Here is a 17072-nt window from a genome sequence, read left to right as displayed (position 1 = left end):
GACCAAGTATGATGCATATTTAGGGGATTAAGGTCACATTAGGCTAGGGTGCCTTGGAAGAAGGACCAAATAGTGGAAGAAGTTTATAGAGGAGGGTGTAGGAAAATGGAACAGACAAACTTGGCTAGTTTTGAATATTTTCCTTGAGGATTGACTGTATTCATACAAGTAAAGAGGTAAGGAAACCTAATCTCCCTTCCTCCTGTACCTGATGATAATTTCATAGGACTAATTTTAGGATAGCATTTCAGCAATATCCTTGACAAAAATGGGCAAAACATTAGTTTTGTCATTTACTCTGATTTATGACACTGAAATTCATTAATAAATTGACTAGTTTGTATTAAAGTATACAGCTATTATTATTTTTCAGAAATTACTTTGTAATTTTAAGGCTACAGTTACAGTAGCCAACATTTATCACATGCTTTCTGTTTGCCAGTCACTGTGCTAAGTTAGTGCTTAATCTTAGCGAACTCTCTTAATAACCCTTTAAAATAGTTTCTATGGTATGTATGTTTTACCGATGAAGAAAATGAGACCCAGAAAGGTTAACTAGCATCCTCAAGGTCAGACAGCTGGTCAGCTAGAGGTGGAATTCTAGTCTGATTCCATAGAAGTACACTCTTAACACCAAATGGTGTGTTGCCTTTTTCTTCTTAAGGACAATTACAGTTCTTTTTTTTGTGCTTATTTTCCATTTGTAGTTGAAATTTTGATACTATTAGGTAATTCTGTGTATATCTTGTCTCCGTTCTTGTTAGTGAAGGAATTTATATATGTTTGGAAACAGATATTCCATATATATGTGAAAGCTTTTAAAAATTAAAGCTGTGAAATAGTCTATTTCCAAATGGTTCCAAAGGGAAAAAAACAACTCTTGAATAAATTTGGTAACCAGTTTGAGGTCTTATTTGGATGTGATGATCTTGAGAATATGATTATATTTTCCCTGTAATAAAATAGCATAGAATTAAAGTTCTGTAGTGTAGAAGATAATTAAGATGAAATATTTCCCTCTTAGTTTTACTCTCAGTTTATCTATCTATATAAAACATTATACAAAATCTTTCCAGTGAAATTTTGTGATAAAGATTTTAATATCAAAAATAAGATAGATTCTGACCTCTCCCACTGGAGGAATAATACTGTTTTAAAAGAGAGAGGACTTTTCAGTATTTATCATATTTGTGAATCAATTTAACATTTGTGAAATAAATTTAACATTTGTGAATAAATTTTAACATTTTCTAAGAAGTGTGTGTGTCATTCCCCCACACTTTGACCTGTAAAGCAAGTAACTGTTATGCCTGTACTGTTACTTCCTCTTTGGGAAGCACAAAGTTAGTTAGGTATGCTACTGTCCAGGGAGTAGGTGAGGGAAGAGAGGGGAATGGACGGCACAGATGCCAGAAGTCCGAACTCTTTTCAGATTGTTTGTAATGAGAGTGAGTAATAATATGTGTTCTTTCGTTGATAAAAATAGTTACCTTTATGTTTTGTTTCATTTATATTTGCTAGCAGTTCAATATTGGGAGGAAAAAAATACTGAAACTGGGAGAAGGGAGGGTGAGGGGTGCCTGTGGTATTATAGTCTGCCTTCCCTATAGTTATTGCAACTTTATGGTTTGAACCTGGTTTCCTGGATGTTCCTGACACCTCCTTCAACCTTCATCCTCACTGGCTCATGGCAAATTTGGGGGCAAGATTTATGCTGATGCCTTAATTTTTACTGTTTTTCCTCTGCCAACTTAACTAGTTTTGATGATTGCTGGCTCCCTTTTGCTTGTTTGCTGTGTTAACTTCCAAGTTATATACTTTGTATGTTTGTATATAGTTGATATTATTGAATTATCAGTCTGTGAGTTAAATAATGAAAAATCTGATTAATTTTAAGAGTATAGAAGATGTCAGAAATACTGGTTTATTTGTGGTAAAATTCTTTAAATGGGTCATCAATTGATAAATCCCTTCAGTCTTTAATGGTTAAATGTGGTTTGAATACTATCTTCCTAGTATTCCCAATAGGATTTGATTCTGCAAGGAGAAAAATATCCCTATTACTTAAAAATAATAGTTTTTACTTACTTGAGAGATCTATTTTTGATGTTAATTTAAGTTGAGAATATATGCCTCAAACATTTTAAAGGAGTAACACTAGCATAGGTGTATTAATCAAATGTAAATATTACAAGTTATATGTAAAAATCTAATCTTTTTTCCAATCTTGCTTTATGTAACTTTTTTGATATGTGGAAAAGAGGGAAAGGGCTATAAACTCAGAGCCAAATGTGCTTTTGTTGTTCCAAATTTTCAATGCCAGAAGTATTTAAACCTGCACCTGTTGGTAATTATGAGCAAGCCAGCCTTTGCCGAATCCCAGGCCTCTGCTTAAATTTTTTTTTACTGGAACTAAATGATGTTGCCATTTTTATTTTTAGGTTTGCTGGCATGGGTAATCTCATTAAGGTGCTAACCAGGGACATAGACCACAATGCAGCACATTTTTTCTTGGACTTTGAAAGTAAGTCTCTTTAGCCCTTCACAGCTGGTGCATAATGGTAAAGGTGAAAGATGATCTATAGTCACACCGCAGTGAAGGCTGGCCCGAATATTTGTTAATAAAATATGGGGATCAAACAAAGTTTGCATGATTTTTTTTCTTAATCGTAGGCAAACATCACCATCATATGTATAATTTTTTAGTTTTTCATTTGCTAAAATCATGTTGAGTCTGTAGCCAGTGCTGTCCTTTCATTAGTCCATGAAGCAAGCAGCCTTATGATGAACATTCTAATAGTATGCCTTGGTGACTACGCCCAGCAATGTGTTTGCTCAGAATCCTATGATAATCTTAGAGAAAATCGGTGTCGTGCTGCATATCCAGAATCAGTACTCTAAACGGCTTCCACAAATTTATTAATCAAATTTGGTTAGAAATCTATGCTTTATTGAATGGCATGCAGGAAGTAAGTTGAACATTCTGCTATGTTAAGATGAAATGCAAAGGTGAGCTGTGGCCAAAACTCTTAATATTTGGCTTTGAAATAAATTGTTGTTTCAGTGCAATATTAAACAAGATTACATGTGAATAATTCTTGATAAGAAATTTCTTTTTCAGAAAACTAGCACTATTGGAATACTTAAAGAATTTTTCATTATAAGGCCATTAATGAAACTTGTCTTGGGAGAATTTTGAGAAGAATTAGAGCAACAATTGTGCCATTGTGTACAGGAAAACCACATTTCACCTCTAGGTCCTACATATCAACACCTTGAGAACCCGGTTTGCTGCCTGCCAGAGCACAGTCTGGGTAACCTGAAGGACGAATTCATGGCCTAATGAACATTTTCCCTGTTACTATTTAAAAAAAAAAAAAATTTCAGATGTTCTTTTTTATAAAGGGATATTTTCTCTTTTCTCATTCTTGTCTTGACAGGTACCTTAACATGGGGAATCTTCTTAAAGTTTTGACATGCACAGACCTTGAGCAGGGGCCAAATTTTTTCCTTGATTTTGAAAGTGAGAAGATGATTTTATATCTATTTCTCTTTGCCTGCAGTAGACTGCGTTTGTCTTGCACTAAATGAATGTTTCCACTTTGCCATCTTCTTAACTGCTTTGCATGACTGAGCTATGAATTGTTTGAGTAAAATTTCTGGTGCCTTCTAGAACTGCAAGTTATATTTTATAGATTAAATTGTGATAAAATGTTTTTATTTGAATTTTTATAAGAGAGCCCTATCTCCTAGTTGAACATTATTTTATAATTGGAGATACTCTAATGAAAACATTTTTATGAAAAATTTTGGTGGAAAGGACAAATGCTACTTCAAGATTTATTAATAGAAGCCAACCAAATATTTGGGGAAAAATTTATCATAGTTGAAAAAAATTGAGTAGGCTTTAATTACTCTTTGTGACTATTGAAGTATTTTAAATACAAATCTGTTCATGAAGGCCATTCAAAGCTCAGTAGTTTGGGCATAATATTAAAAGGTAAGTGTGAACCTTAATTATTTAATCTTTACAGATAATTAATTTGAAAAGTTAAACTCATTATATGTATGTATTTCAGGAATTCGTTTTTTTCTAACTCTAAATAAAAAGAAAAATAATAGGTTCACAGACCTTTAAGTAATTTGCCTTCTGTTTGTTTTATGTTGCATGACCTATTGTAATATGGTCTAAGAGTGGCAGGTAAGTGTCTTTGACCCCCGTGCATGTTGGAAAGCTTTTGCTTTTTGGCTGTCTGTATCGCTTTAGCTTATCTGGTTGTCAAATTGGGAACAATGATATTAAATTGGTTGTTTCAGTGTGAATGTTGCTGTTTTAACTGATCATTATTAGAAAATTGTTAGGAAAGGGTGAAGAGATAGAAGTTTCTAAGTTGTGTGATCCCATGCATTTTTATTCAAGATAAAAACATTTGAACAGATTTTTAAATTCTTAAAATTTAAGACCTTTTCTGTTTTTTTTTTTTTTCTTTTCTGGTTTAAAAAACAAATAAGTCCCGTAAAATCTATCCCCAGAGAGTCATTGCATTTTCCATCAACTTCTGTTACACAATACATTCTATTTTTTGAATAATTTATATATATTTTTTCTTTAAACCAGGGTGGTTCATATGAATCAGTTTGTAGTTTATCCCATTTTATGGAATAATTTGTGGTCTCTGATTTATTTCTATCATTTTTTTACTTTTATTACATTCCTATAAATGGTCTGTTATATTTGGGTCCTGTGTATAGGCTATCAAAGAAGAGTAATGGGACTATCAGGACCATATTAAATTGTTGGGTTTTTAGGGGGAAATGTTAAAGATATTATTAAATGAATATTAGTTTTCTTGACCCTTCTCAACAATTTAACAGTGCCATTTTAAATGCATGTTCAGCATGAATTTTAATCAGCTTGGGGATGTTAAGCAGATTGCTTACTTGAAGATTCTTTCAGATGAGGCAACTTACATTAGAGCTGTATTTTAGTTTATTTGCATCTGTTTCAAACTGGTCTTGTACATTTTTCTGCTATTCTGTCTCCTTTTTATTCTGTCTCAAATTCCTTACATTTGCAGAATCTTGGCTTCATACAGTCAAGATCTTGTTCAAGACTTGGCACTTGATCTTTTTATAAACGTAGCATCATGTTGTGGTCAAGTGAGAAGCATGAATTTACTATAGTATCTTAAATATTACTTGGTCTTGGTTTTACAGTCTTTGAGGGTTTGAACCATTATCCTTAAAATTTAAATATCTGATTTAGTGGCAGGAGTAGATTAAAATTACTAATACCACCACCACCACCAATAGCCAATAATGAAGAACTACATATGAAATGTGAATGTATTAAAAGCAGATGGAAAGTGAAAGGTGATATTTGTTGCCTTATCAGCCAATGTAGAACTTTGTTAGACACCTGATGATCTGTTGTATACTAGGCCGCAGTTTGCCCATTGTTCCTTCTTACCCGGATTTTGAAATGTTTTCTTTTGATTCCATCATTAGAGTTCTCTTAGTTTTATTGCTCATCTATTTGCATATTTGCCTCCTTCTTCATATATGCATTTCCAAAAGTTTATCATTAGACTACTTCAGTGACTTTAGCACCCAGCACATGAGTCCTGTCTTCAACAGTTGTATACCAGACTCAAGATTGTCCATATAGTTGATTTGCCAGTTCCTTGTGATTACTGAGAATAAAACCACATTCTTTTATTAAGTAGAATATTTAGTACTACGTTGTTTGTTTCTGGTTGAAAAATAATATTCAGGTTACCAGAGTAATTTGGCTTTACTGTTCCATCATTCTTAGTAGTTAAATCTATCATTGTATCTATTTGGGCAGCTAGAGAATTAATTCCATACAGATAGATATACTGGCATTTTGTATCAAATTGTATACAAATTAAGTGTTTTTATGCATGTAAGACATAATCTAATGGAATCCTGTAGTTGACATAATGAAGATGTCTTTAAATCACTACTCCTTTAGTTCACATACATTGCACACACATGGTTTTTCATTTCAGTTCAGCAAACATTTATGGCTTGCCTCCTATATACTGGCTAGTCGATGCTGCGGATGCAGAGATAACTAAGGTAAAACCCTTGCCTTTGGGAGTTCTCAATCTAGTGAGATAGAAATACAAACTAAAAATTTCCTTTATATCCTTTACTATTCAAGGTGTAGATCCCAAGAGATACCTAGCGTGAGTAGATGGGATATTATGGAAGACTTTCTGATGGTGACCTTTGAGTTGAGTTGTGGAGGGTGACTTAGAGTGTTTCAGGGTAAGTTAGTGAAGGACATTGTTAGAAAGAAGGAACAGCATCTACAAAAGCCTTAAGGCATGAAATGACATTCTGTGTTCAATGAAATATTGTTATCTACTCTTAAGGTGTATTAGAAAGAGTGCCTTTTTCTTAAATTATACCTGTTATGATAAGATTTTATTTTAAGAATAATGGTTCAACTAAGGTATAAGCCCAGAATTGCCCCATAAAATTTGGCAGCAGTTTATGTTAATGGCAGCATATAAAAAGTACTGACTTGGGGGCAGTATAGCCTCTTCTAGTTTTTGGAATTTCTTTTTTGATAACGACTTAGCTGATTCTAGTGACACATCTTTAGTCTGAGTACTATATCTTATTAGTTTATTAAATTATGGTTTTTAGGAGAAGAGGGACTTCTATTTATTTTTATGTCCCCTTCCAGCCTTCACATAGTGCTTTGTTAATGATAGGAGTTCAGTATCTGTTGAATTGATTGGCTTATCTCCAGGTAGACCAAAACAGGAGAGTTGATAGAGGGTGGTCATTTGTCAATGAGGAATGGAATCTTACTTTCTCTGATTTTTTGTTAAAGTGCCTTTCCATTTAGTCATACATTTCCTCTAATTCTTGTGTGTTTTGTGTGACTTGTCCCCCACAACCTTGTGAAACTATTGAAATCCACTCTTCTAGTCTAACTTTATTTTCCAATTTTACTTTTTGCATATTTTCAGTTGCTTTTGCCCTGTACGTTGAAATATCTTTATACTGGTGGCATTTTCTTATATTTATTTTTCTAAAATGATGTAGGATTATATTCATACAGAGATAAAAATGCATAATAGCTTCCTTTAACTCACGCTGGAGGTGTATTTATATCTCTACCTTCTCATTCACTCACCAAGTATTTGTTATAGAAAATCTACTCGGGACTGAGATGACATCCTATACAGTGTATGTGCTATATACACCGAGGTCCCTGTTTTGATGAAACTTATAGATGGTAAATATTTACTGAATGAGTGAGTGCAAGATTAAAGCACGACAGCTGCTTATCACAATTTTTATGTGACTTGCTTTTTGTTACTTCTGTAGCTAAGCTGATCTCTGCCCCCTTTTGGACCATGACATTCAATTTTCTCAGTTATTTTCAGTGATTCTTTAATAGCAAACTGGTATGAAATTACAATATTTAATTTGACATTCAAACAATAAGAGCAACTGAAACATGCTTTAATTCCCTTAAACAGCTGTTGGAACTAAGCTTGAAAAGAAAAAGAACTAAGTTTGATGAGTAATAACTACTCCTACTCTCAGTAATAGATACTTTATTTTGCAATCGAATGTCCTTTTGTCAACTGGTTAAGTGATATTTTTTTCTTCAAGTAATAAACTTCTTCATTCTTTGCCACGAAAAATCAAAGTGACAAGTCTTGGTTTTATTATATGATACCATTTTTTGGAAAAATGCTTTATTTTATAGTCTTTCTCCCTCCTTAGTATTTCTCCCTTTTGCATGACTTGCTCTCACTAAAGTAGTGCTTATTACCTGTCTGCTACTTGCTGTTTGTCTTCATTTCTACAGCAGTCTTCAGCAGCTTTCAAAATTATAAATGTGACTTTCCTGTGACAGTCTAAAAAATGTTTAATCAGTGTGGTGCTGGGTATTTTTTCCACCCTTAGGGGGAACTGGAATCTTCTCCTTTATTTTTAAATTTCTTGGTGCTTACTAAACTTTTAATAATTATTAACCACTTCCAAGGTCTACTTAAGTCTACTTGATAATGTTTCTTTTGTATGTAAGTCTCAGTGTCACATTTTTCTGTTAAGAGCTAGTCACCACACCAAAAATACAGTTTAGTATTTGCAAACTTCACAAGTATCTTTTGATATATAACAGTCAAAATATTGTCCTTTGTCATGAATTCCCACTTCATGAATTAAAAGTATGATATGTGTCTACTATTGTTATGTCTGTAGTTTCACAATTCCATATGAAAAAGAATAAAACTGCTGTTTTGCATGTAAAAAAAAGTAAAGTACTTTTTTCTATTGCATCTGGTGTAAGTATAAAAGTTATGAGGTATACTTTTTTTCAGTGTGTCTCTTATTTTGGAGAATATGGTCTGGCTAAATGTGAGAAATTATTACTGGTAAATGTGAAACCCTGATTTTTAAAAAATCATTTAGCTCCAATATTAATATTTGCTCCTAGTAATATCTTTATGGCTTTGGATACAGAGTATTTTTAATTTGGCTCCTCTTGTGTAATTATTTTGTCACATTATTTTTATTAAAAAAAATAGATGATTTCTGAAAGGAGATTTGGAAAATAAGGGACCTATGAGAACACAGATTCTTAAGTTGGCTTTGCACATGAATGTTACTCCATTATTGTTGCTGTAGTATTGTTTAAATATGTTGAAGTTAAAATTTAGTACTCTGTTGCTTTAAAAAAAAAGGTATATTTTTGACTAGTTGGCAAGTTCAATAGGTGGAATTCAATTATGACCTGCCTCATGTGCAGAATAAAGTTACAGTTCCTAGGCATCTGGACTCTCCTCTAAGTTTCATGTGTGAACTGTTTCTTTAAATTTTCTAAGGACAGAAATAAATACATTGTATATTTGTGTGGAGGTAAAGTGGGTGCAGAAAAGTCTAAGTACTAGTCTTATATGATTGGTAGACAAAGGGATTTGTCAGAAATGCTCTCAATTCATATTATCAGTTTGGTCTGCCTCCCCTTTCCCCGTAAGAAAAATTTTTGTGTGGAGGAATTCAGCCAATAAAAGAAAGATATCATAAGATATCATAAGTAATGATAATCGTAATATTTATCATTTTCAGTGCCTTATTGCTGTATCAATTTATCTGTAGCACCGAGTGTGGTGTAATTGGAAAGATTTATGAAAAACCCCGTTTCACACAGATTGCCCATTTTTATCCAAGGGAAAAAAGAATTGTATTAAATTAAAAAAAAGATTTATCCTTAGAAAAACAAATGACCAAGTTATTAAAAACAGAATTTCTGTTCCCCTGAGTTTAGGAGAGAGAAATCCAAATTTAGTCATCTATTAGCATATGCTCTGTGGCTAACACCACAGGTGGTGGAAAGGCCCATATGTTTGTGTTCCTGATTACGTTTTTTATGACTATAATTTTCCCCTCATTTTTCTCTCACTCAACCCCAAGTATGTGGGGAGCCTGTTTTTGCTTTAGTATTTCAAAATTTCAGTGACAGTATTATAGCTGAAAGTATCTGGTTTTCAGCAGCCTGCCTCACTGTTCTGAAGCAGTGTCATAATTTTAACTCCTCTGCACGGGAGTCTTGTCCATGTGCTCATCAGCAGAGAAGTTCAATTGGCACAGAATTTAAAGTGATCCCTAGAAAAAGGGAGCATCTAACAACTATTCTTTTTAAAATAGTTTTTAATTTATTTTATATTGAAACTCAGGTCATTAAAATGAACTTTATAGGAAAATAAAGTAGTCTCAGTCTTAAACCATAGATGAACAAGGTAGGCTTTCCATTTCTCTTGCATTAAAAAAATCACTACTCATGCATATACATTCATTGCTGATAATGATTACTAGAGTTGTAAAATTGATTGTTAACACTATGACAATTTAAATTTTGAATTCACAATTCTCAAGTTCATTTAATATACCTAGTCATGACTTACAACTTAAGATAAATAGTTATGTTGGAGGGTCCCTTGCTTCTTTGTGATATTTACAAACATGAGGCTAGCTTTTCAGATGTAGAAGTAATGGAAAAATTATGAATCTTTTCTGTTTTCTAAGTGTAAAGGTAACATTGAATAAAATGTTAGCCATCTTTAGAAATTGAAATTGTTCATTGTTTACAGTTATATGTGTACTAAAAAAAAAAAATCCTGTGACTGTAAATTTTTTTTGTGCTTTCCTGCTATTTAGATGCCCAGCCTACAGAGTCTGAGAAGGAAATTTATAATCAGGTGAATGTAGTATTAAAAGATGCAGAAGGTATCTTGGAGGATTTGCAATCATATAGAGGAGCTGGCCATGAAATACGAGAGGTAAAGCATGTTTAAACATTTTCCAACAGAGTAAAATTCACTGCATCCTTCTTCTTAATCTCTTTTGTACATACTTTTGGATTCTCTATTGCATATTAAGTATTATATTTAAAGAATGATCATTTGCATTGTTTCAAAAGTGGTTGTAGTGATTCAAGGATAAAAGGAAAACTGTTCTGTGAATATGCAATTTATGTATGTTAAAGAAAAATTTATTTTTTGGTTGCTCTTACATCTGAAATTTACAGTATCCATGGGGGACTATTTATACTTTTTACACTTCTTTATACTTTTGGAGAGCAAGAGAGAATGTAACTTTTTGTGGCCTTTTGTCCTGCTACTCTTTTTTTCCACTCCTCCTGTGCTTCTGGGAGAAGGCTGTTGTCATCCTTGTGGTCTGGACTCCCCCGACTCTGTCTGATGACTTTATACCATGGAGCAAATATTTGGTGTGGTCGCCTCAATTCTCTTGTCATGAGCCTCTGAACTTGTCCAGGCTTCTGTACATCTCTTATTCCACTTCTTCTCTTTTTCAGAAGAAGCTGTATCTCTACTTGTTATCAAGACTAATTTCTTTACCTTTGTTCTGCATCTTCCTCTGAAACTTTACTCTTTTAATTATTTCTTCTCTTAATTACATCTTCTGTGTTTTTTCTTCTGTTGACTTCTTCCCATCAGAATATACTCCGGTGGCCTCTACCACCAAAAGAAACACCCAGCCTCTGGACCTTAACTCTTTCTCATCACTGTATTTCTTAAGGTCATTGCCGTGTTTCTTCAATTTCCCCCCCTTATGCTTCTTTTATTATGTGTATAACTAACAGTGCAGAGGTTGTCAAAGTGTTGGGTTTACAGTCCATATCCATCCAGCTCCATTCCTCTAATGACATACGGAGTGTTAGTGAAGCCAGAATTAAGTGTAGGCATCAGATGATTCAGGACGATTTAGTTTTGGACTAAGGGGTCACAGGTTTTGGTGATTGACTAAATGTTTAATATAAGGGAGAAGGGGAGTTAAATGATTCCAGGGTTTCTGGTTTAGATTAGCCACTGGTTATATCATTAGCTGAGGGAAATTATAGATAACATGCATTCCATTTTTTACCTCTCCTGCTCTGGACTGTTTGTTCCCTGAATGTCTTGCACATACACTTTCCTTCCTTTACATCCCAGTAATTAATTCCCCCTTACTCTGTTGCCCCAGCACTTTGTACACATTTCTTTTATGGTAACCATCGCTTTTTTAAAAAATTTCTGAAATTTAATGTTGATAACTCCACCACCACCTACAGCTTGAGGAGCATAACCTTGGTTTCTTACTAATTTGTGTGTCATCAGCACCTAAAACAGTGTTTAGGAAGCAATTAGTAACTGTTGCAGAAGTAAATAGAAGAGCTTAGATGAATCTTGCCAATATCATTAGTTTAAGTGAAACCTTAAGATTTTAGTAAATGAAGGCAGTAATCATTTCTGTAAAATTCAAGTCCTGAACGTTTAAACATATTTCAAAAAATCAAAAATTTGTGGAAATGGAAGGTTTAAATGATTAGACAAGACCTTAATTAACTAATTAATGAATTCTTTCCTTATAGGTCACAACAATTCACAATTTGTTATGTTTGGTGTCTCCATATTGATTATCATTAATACTGTTAATTCAGTTTTATATCATTAAGTTTCTTTAAAATTTATTTTATAATTGAATTCTGATCAGTTTTTTATAGTTGTCTCCTATAAACAATAAAGAAAAAACATCTCATTCACTGTAGAGCTATAGACCATTACCTATTTTTAAGGTTAGAGCCTTTAGGATTTTTTTTTTTTTAACTTACCAAGTGAAGGGTTACTCTGCTTCTGTGTGGGAAGGCTCACTGCAGAGTTTTTATACTGACTTAATGAAATGTGTATATTGACTTAATTGAATGCAGTTATCATCTTCCAAAAGAGGGTAAAATGATAGAAAAGCTTACATAGGAAGTCATTGCAAAGAGGACTCAGCTGTGAAACCAGAAACTTTAGACGCAATGACCAAAGGTTGGAGTTGTCCTTGGATACTCTGATCACCCAATTTAGTGCTGTAGCCACATTCGGTGCAAGTGTGCTTGTGGCATTCATGATTGATCAGGCGGGAAAGTAAATAAATGTCACAAAGTTAAAGTTTATATAGAAAAATAACACTGAAGAACACTAAAAGGAAAGGGGAGAATCACAAGAGATGGGAAGAGATTCACCTGACCAGACTTTGAGACTTATTATAAAGGTACCTTTATTAATTCTTTGGTAAAAGAATTAGAGACAGAGAAATTAGGTAAATAAAATAGATAAAAAATATGTAAGCTAGAAAACTCTTAAAAACCACATTTGTGTCTTCTGTAGATGAAGTGTGTAACTATTCAAGCATTTGAAGAAATTTTCACTGAGGAGTGCATATTGATGTTTGGGTTTAACTCTGTAAAAAATTTCTGAATAATAGGAAAACAAGAAAGGAAGATACAAATAAAAACTGATCATATACAAATATACAAAGAACAGCTGTAACTGCAGTAACTGTCAATATGAAGACCAATAAACTTGATAGAACAACCATTCTACCTATGGAAAAACACAGACAATAGAAAAAACTGTTCAGATTTACTAATAAGTGCATATCACTGACATGCAGTTATATATGATAATACATTGTTAAAAGCTCAGTTATTGGGTGCTTTATGAAGGAACAGGTAGTCTTTTTTTTTTTTAGGAACTGGTTGTCTTAATGCAAGTTCTATTATAAAATGGTTGCCTTTTTGGAGGTCACTTTGGCAGTGTGTAAAATAAGATTTATAGAATTATTTGTACTCTTGTATTGGCTTACATTTTAGAAAATATTCTCAGAAAAACTATCATTCGAGAGGAAGGTAAATGTGAAAACCTATGGTTAAGATGTGGAATTACATATTTTTTAAATAGTGTTTTAATACAGAATCTGTTTAATAAAGCTTATTCTCTAGGATGAACCACTAGTCAGGGAAATAAGAATTCCTCACTACTGTTTGATATATCTGTACAGGGTTAACATTTTTGAAAATGAGTTACCATATCTGCTTCACGACACTCTCACTGTTGACATGTATTAAGTGCCCTTCTGCATGTTGGGGTGTGCTGGGTGCTATACCAAAAATGTCGCCTAACACAGTGTAACTGATGTGAAAGGAGGAGGAATTAGAGTGAGAACCGTAACATGTTGTCATAAAAGCAACCAATGTCTCAGTTCTAAATCGAGGCAGGGCAGGGTTAGGGAAGGTAGTTAACTCAGTTGTGAAAGTGGGTAATGTTTGCCAGAGCATTTTGATATTATGAGAATGAGTTGATATTTTGAAAAATATTTATTTATTTATTTATTTATTTATTTATTTATTTATTTATTTATTTATTTAGATTTTATTTATTCATGAGAGACACAGAGAGAGAGAGGGAGAAGCAGGCTCCATGCAGGGAGCCCAACATGGGACTCGATCCCGGGACTCCAGGATCACACCCTGGACTGAAGGCAGGTGCTTAACTGCTGAGCCACCCAGGTGTCCCGAAAATAATTTTTAGATCCTTGTAAGAAAAGTTGAATATGATTCTCAGGAACAGAACAGAAAATTTTAATTTTCATCTATTTCCTGAATAATAAATAGATTTTTACTACTTGATATAAAACATTGCTAAAAAATAAAACATTAAAAAAAATAAAACATTGCTGAGATGGGGCTTGAGGCTAAAAGAACACTTTTGTGTATGTCAGGATAATATCACAGTCCCTTTGAAATATTCGTATTAATGTGAAAGAAGGAGTGTTATATGTAATGTCAGGTTTTCCTTAAAATTCTAGGTAGCCACATAAATGCCTATCACCTCAGAATTCTGTTGCGTTTGAACATCATTTTAAAATGTTTTATATAAGGGTCCCTGGGTGTGGTTCAGTTGGTTGAGCGTTGGACTCGGGCTCAGGCCGTGATCTCAGCCCCACATTGGGCTCCCTCCCAGTCTGCTTCTCCCTCTGCCACTTCCCCTCCTCATGCTCTCTCTCTTTCTCAAATAAATTAATACAGTCTTTTAAAAAGATTTAAAAGGTTTTTAAAAAATGTTTTATATAAAAAATCAAGAAAATTTGCATATAGTGGCAAGCTTTTGTAAGGCACATTATGTAAGTAATATATAGCCCATTTGTTTAGTTTGTAGCTTATTTATTCAGAGCATTCCCTAAATCTATGTGGTTTCAATTTTATTTTGCTCTCTTGTTTTTCAGTTTGAGGTGGATGGAGTCAGAGTACTAATGCCTTGAGAAAATCTAAACATGTCAATAACCTCCTGATAATGTTTATAAGGACCCCCATATGCTCTCCCCATCTTGGTTATGAGTTTCAGCTTTCAAATAGCATGTTTAGCTTATTTGAAGATGTTAGAGAAACCAAGCCAGATTGTTGAAAAAAGCATTAAGTTCCATAAAAGATTAAATAAGCAAATGAAAGATGAAAGCAAGAAAATACATCTCTTTGGGAGTGACCCTCTATATTCACAAAAGATTGCCTAATGATTTGAAAGACTGGTCATATTTTATTGAGTATACCAGGGTTTCCTATGTTTGATGAAACCTATAGTTTAATGTAAAAATAATACTGTTTTGATTTTGAAAACTCTAACTCTTTTTATTCTTTGGATTTTGAAGGCAATCCAGCATCCAGCAGATGAGAAGTTGCAAGAGAAGGCTTGGGGTGCAGTTGTCCCACTAGTAGGCAAATTAAAGACATTTTATGAATTTTCTCAGAGGTTAGGTAAGTTGAAAGTTTTGTAATTATGACTTCCCTAGTGAAAAAGACATATATTGATAAGGAATTAATATAGAATATTTTGTGTTCACCTTGCTAAATTTGTATGCTACATAGGTACAGCAGTCTTGTTAGACTGTAAGATTACAGCATAATCTTACCATCCCTATCAACCCAGGTCTTTAATTTCTTTAGATCATTTCTCCAAAAAAAATTATATCTTCCACTAGGAAATGACTGATTTCTTTTTTTTTTTTGTAGCCTAAAAGATCCTAGTATGAGAAACCACTTGGTAGAATTTCTCTCCATCTCTACAGCAAATCCTGTCCCATATGTGATAACTAGTCCTCAGGCCCTTGGGCTATTTAGATTCTTGTATTCTTAAAGATCATTGCTGATTACAGTCAGTTCGTGTATCTAAAATAGCACAAGAGAAATAGCAAGTTGATGATGTGCCCACAGGTATTTAGGGAGTTAAATAAAATAAAATTAAAATAAAAAGCATTCAAAATCATTTGCTTTTTCCCTAGTATGGGAAAAATTCTTCAGAGATCAGCGTTGTGCCTTCCATACAGTGAGTAAGCAAAATTGGAATTCCCCTTTATTGGAGAAGAAGGAGGCAGAGCAGGTGAGATTTAGGCAATTAGCCCCTGGAGTCATTTGAAAGATGGAAGTTGCCAAGTTTTAAAAATGGGTAATTATTTGGGTTCTGTATCTTGTTGTTGTTGTTTCTAAGTCTCTAGATGCTTGGGAAAAATCAGTAGCTTAGGCAGTGATTGGTCAGTCAGCAGCATCTCAGTTGGCTTTAGCGATCTCTGTGGCAAAGCATTTCTGTGCACTACCATAGGGCTTGTGCTTTCCAGTGTCCAGCAGGTCCCTGTCACTTCCTAGTTTTTTATATCTGGCTGTCTATACCTTCATATCAGCTACTTGGGCCACTTGGTCTGCAGCCTGCTTGAAAGCTGGGTTCATTTTTTTTTTTTCTTTTTAATGCCTAGGTTTTTTAAAAACTGAGAGAACTGCTGCTTTTCCTTAGATGAAGTACAGACTGTTAAAGGTACAGATTGTTGAGATAGAAGTGTTGGTATAACTTTTCTTACTAGAAATAAGAATTATAACTTATTTTCTCAAGCACGACAGTTCTTTCACGCTGCCAGCCTTTTTGATCAAGCATCTACATGATCTATAGTTTTGTGACCTCTTTGAGCTTAGGTCTTCTAATTGTGGTTATCTTTACTCCTTCATCTTTAGAATGTTTCTTGCACTGCTAGTTTCTAGCTGCCTTTGAAGTTATATGTCTTTAGATGGTGCTCAGGCCTCCTGAGGCTCATCTTAGTCTCTTAGCATTTGCTACTTTAAAAGAATAATTGTAAACTAGGCTGAACCAGTTAGGCTTCCATGTTTTCTTATGTTTTAACTATCGGAATTAAATCAGGCTAGTGGTATGTGTTCCATTTCGGCAGAATGGTATTTGTAACATAGGTAATAGCAAGAAGCTGTCATCTTTCATACATCCTGTCAGAGCCTGGATCTTTGATTAACTCTAGTGACTTCTCTGTAAAGTTATGAGCAAAGTGCAAATTTAACATAGGACAGTTTACATCTCTTTGCCAGTAACCTGGTTAGTAATGTTTCCAGTTTCCTTGTTGACAGAAGCACATCTTTGTTTACATATGATAGAAACTCTTTGTCTCTTGAGTGAGTGAGGGATGAATTAATGGTTAAACACAGCTGATGTATCAAATATGTATTGGGTATTTAGGAGAAGCAATAATAATGGACTTTGGGCTTTGGAGGCATAGCTTCCTATTTAAAATCTGCTGTTTGCTAAGTATTGGTTGTGTGGTCTTGACCACATGACTTAAATTCTCTGAGCTTCAGTATCCTTTCTGGACCTGAGTCTGGTGAACCATCTGGTTTATATCCACTAAACCTCCTCTCTCCTCTT

General features: G+C 33.8%; 1 protein-coding gene across 11 annotated transcripts in view; it reads left to right on the top strand.

Moving 5' to 3' along the window:
• CYRIB (CYFIP related Rac1 interactor B) overlaps positions 1-17072 on the top strand; it is a 146544-nt gene that overhangs the window by 110943 nt on the left and 18529 nt on the right. For 7 of the 11 annotated variants that reach the window (XM_055314098.1, XM_055314095.1, XM_055314099.1 and 4 more), the window contains 3 exons: positions 3441-3523; positions 10210-10331; positions 15025-15130. In XM_055314098.1, the coding sequence (XP_055170073.1) occupies positions 3451-3523; positions 10210-10331; positions 15025-15130 (301 nt within the window). In that variant the 5' untranslated portion in view covers positions 3441-3450. Of the gene's footprint in view, positions 1-2441; positions 2525-3440; positions 3524-10209; positions 10332-15024; positions 15131-17072 lie in introns of all 11 variants that reach the window. The other 4 variants (XM_055314102.1, XM_055314103.1, XM_055314104.1 and 1 more) reach the window with 2 other exon arrangements.

This window comes from Nyctereutes procyonoides, unplaced genomic scaffold (genome assembly GCF_905146905.1).
Source record: "Nyctereutes procyonoides isolate TBG_1078 unplaced genomic scaffold, NYPRO_anot_genome, whole genome shotgun sequence".
In the NCBI taxonomy this organism is placed as follows: domain Eukaryota; kingdom Metazoa; phylum Chordata; class Mammalia; order Carnivora; family Canidae; genus Nyctereutes; species Nyctereutes procyonoides.
The sequence above is the reverse complement of the archived record's forward strand: the minus strand, read 5'-3'. Positions and strand labels throughout refer to the sequence as shown.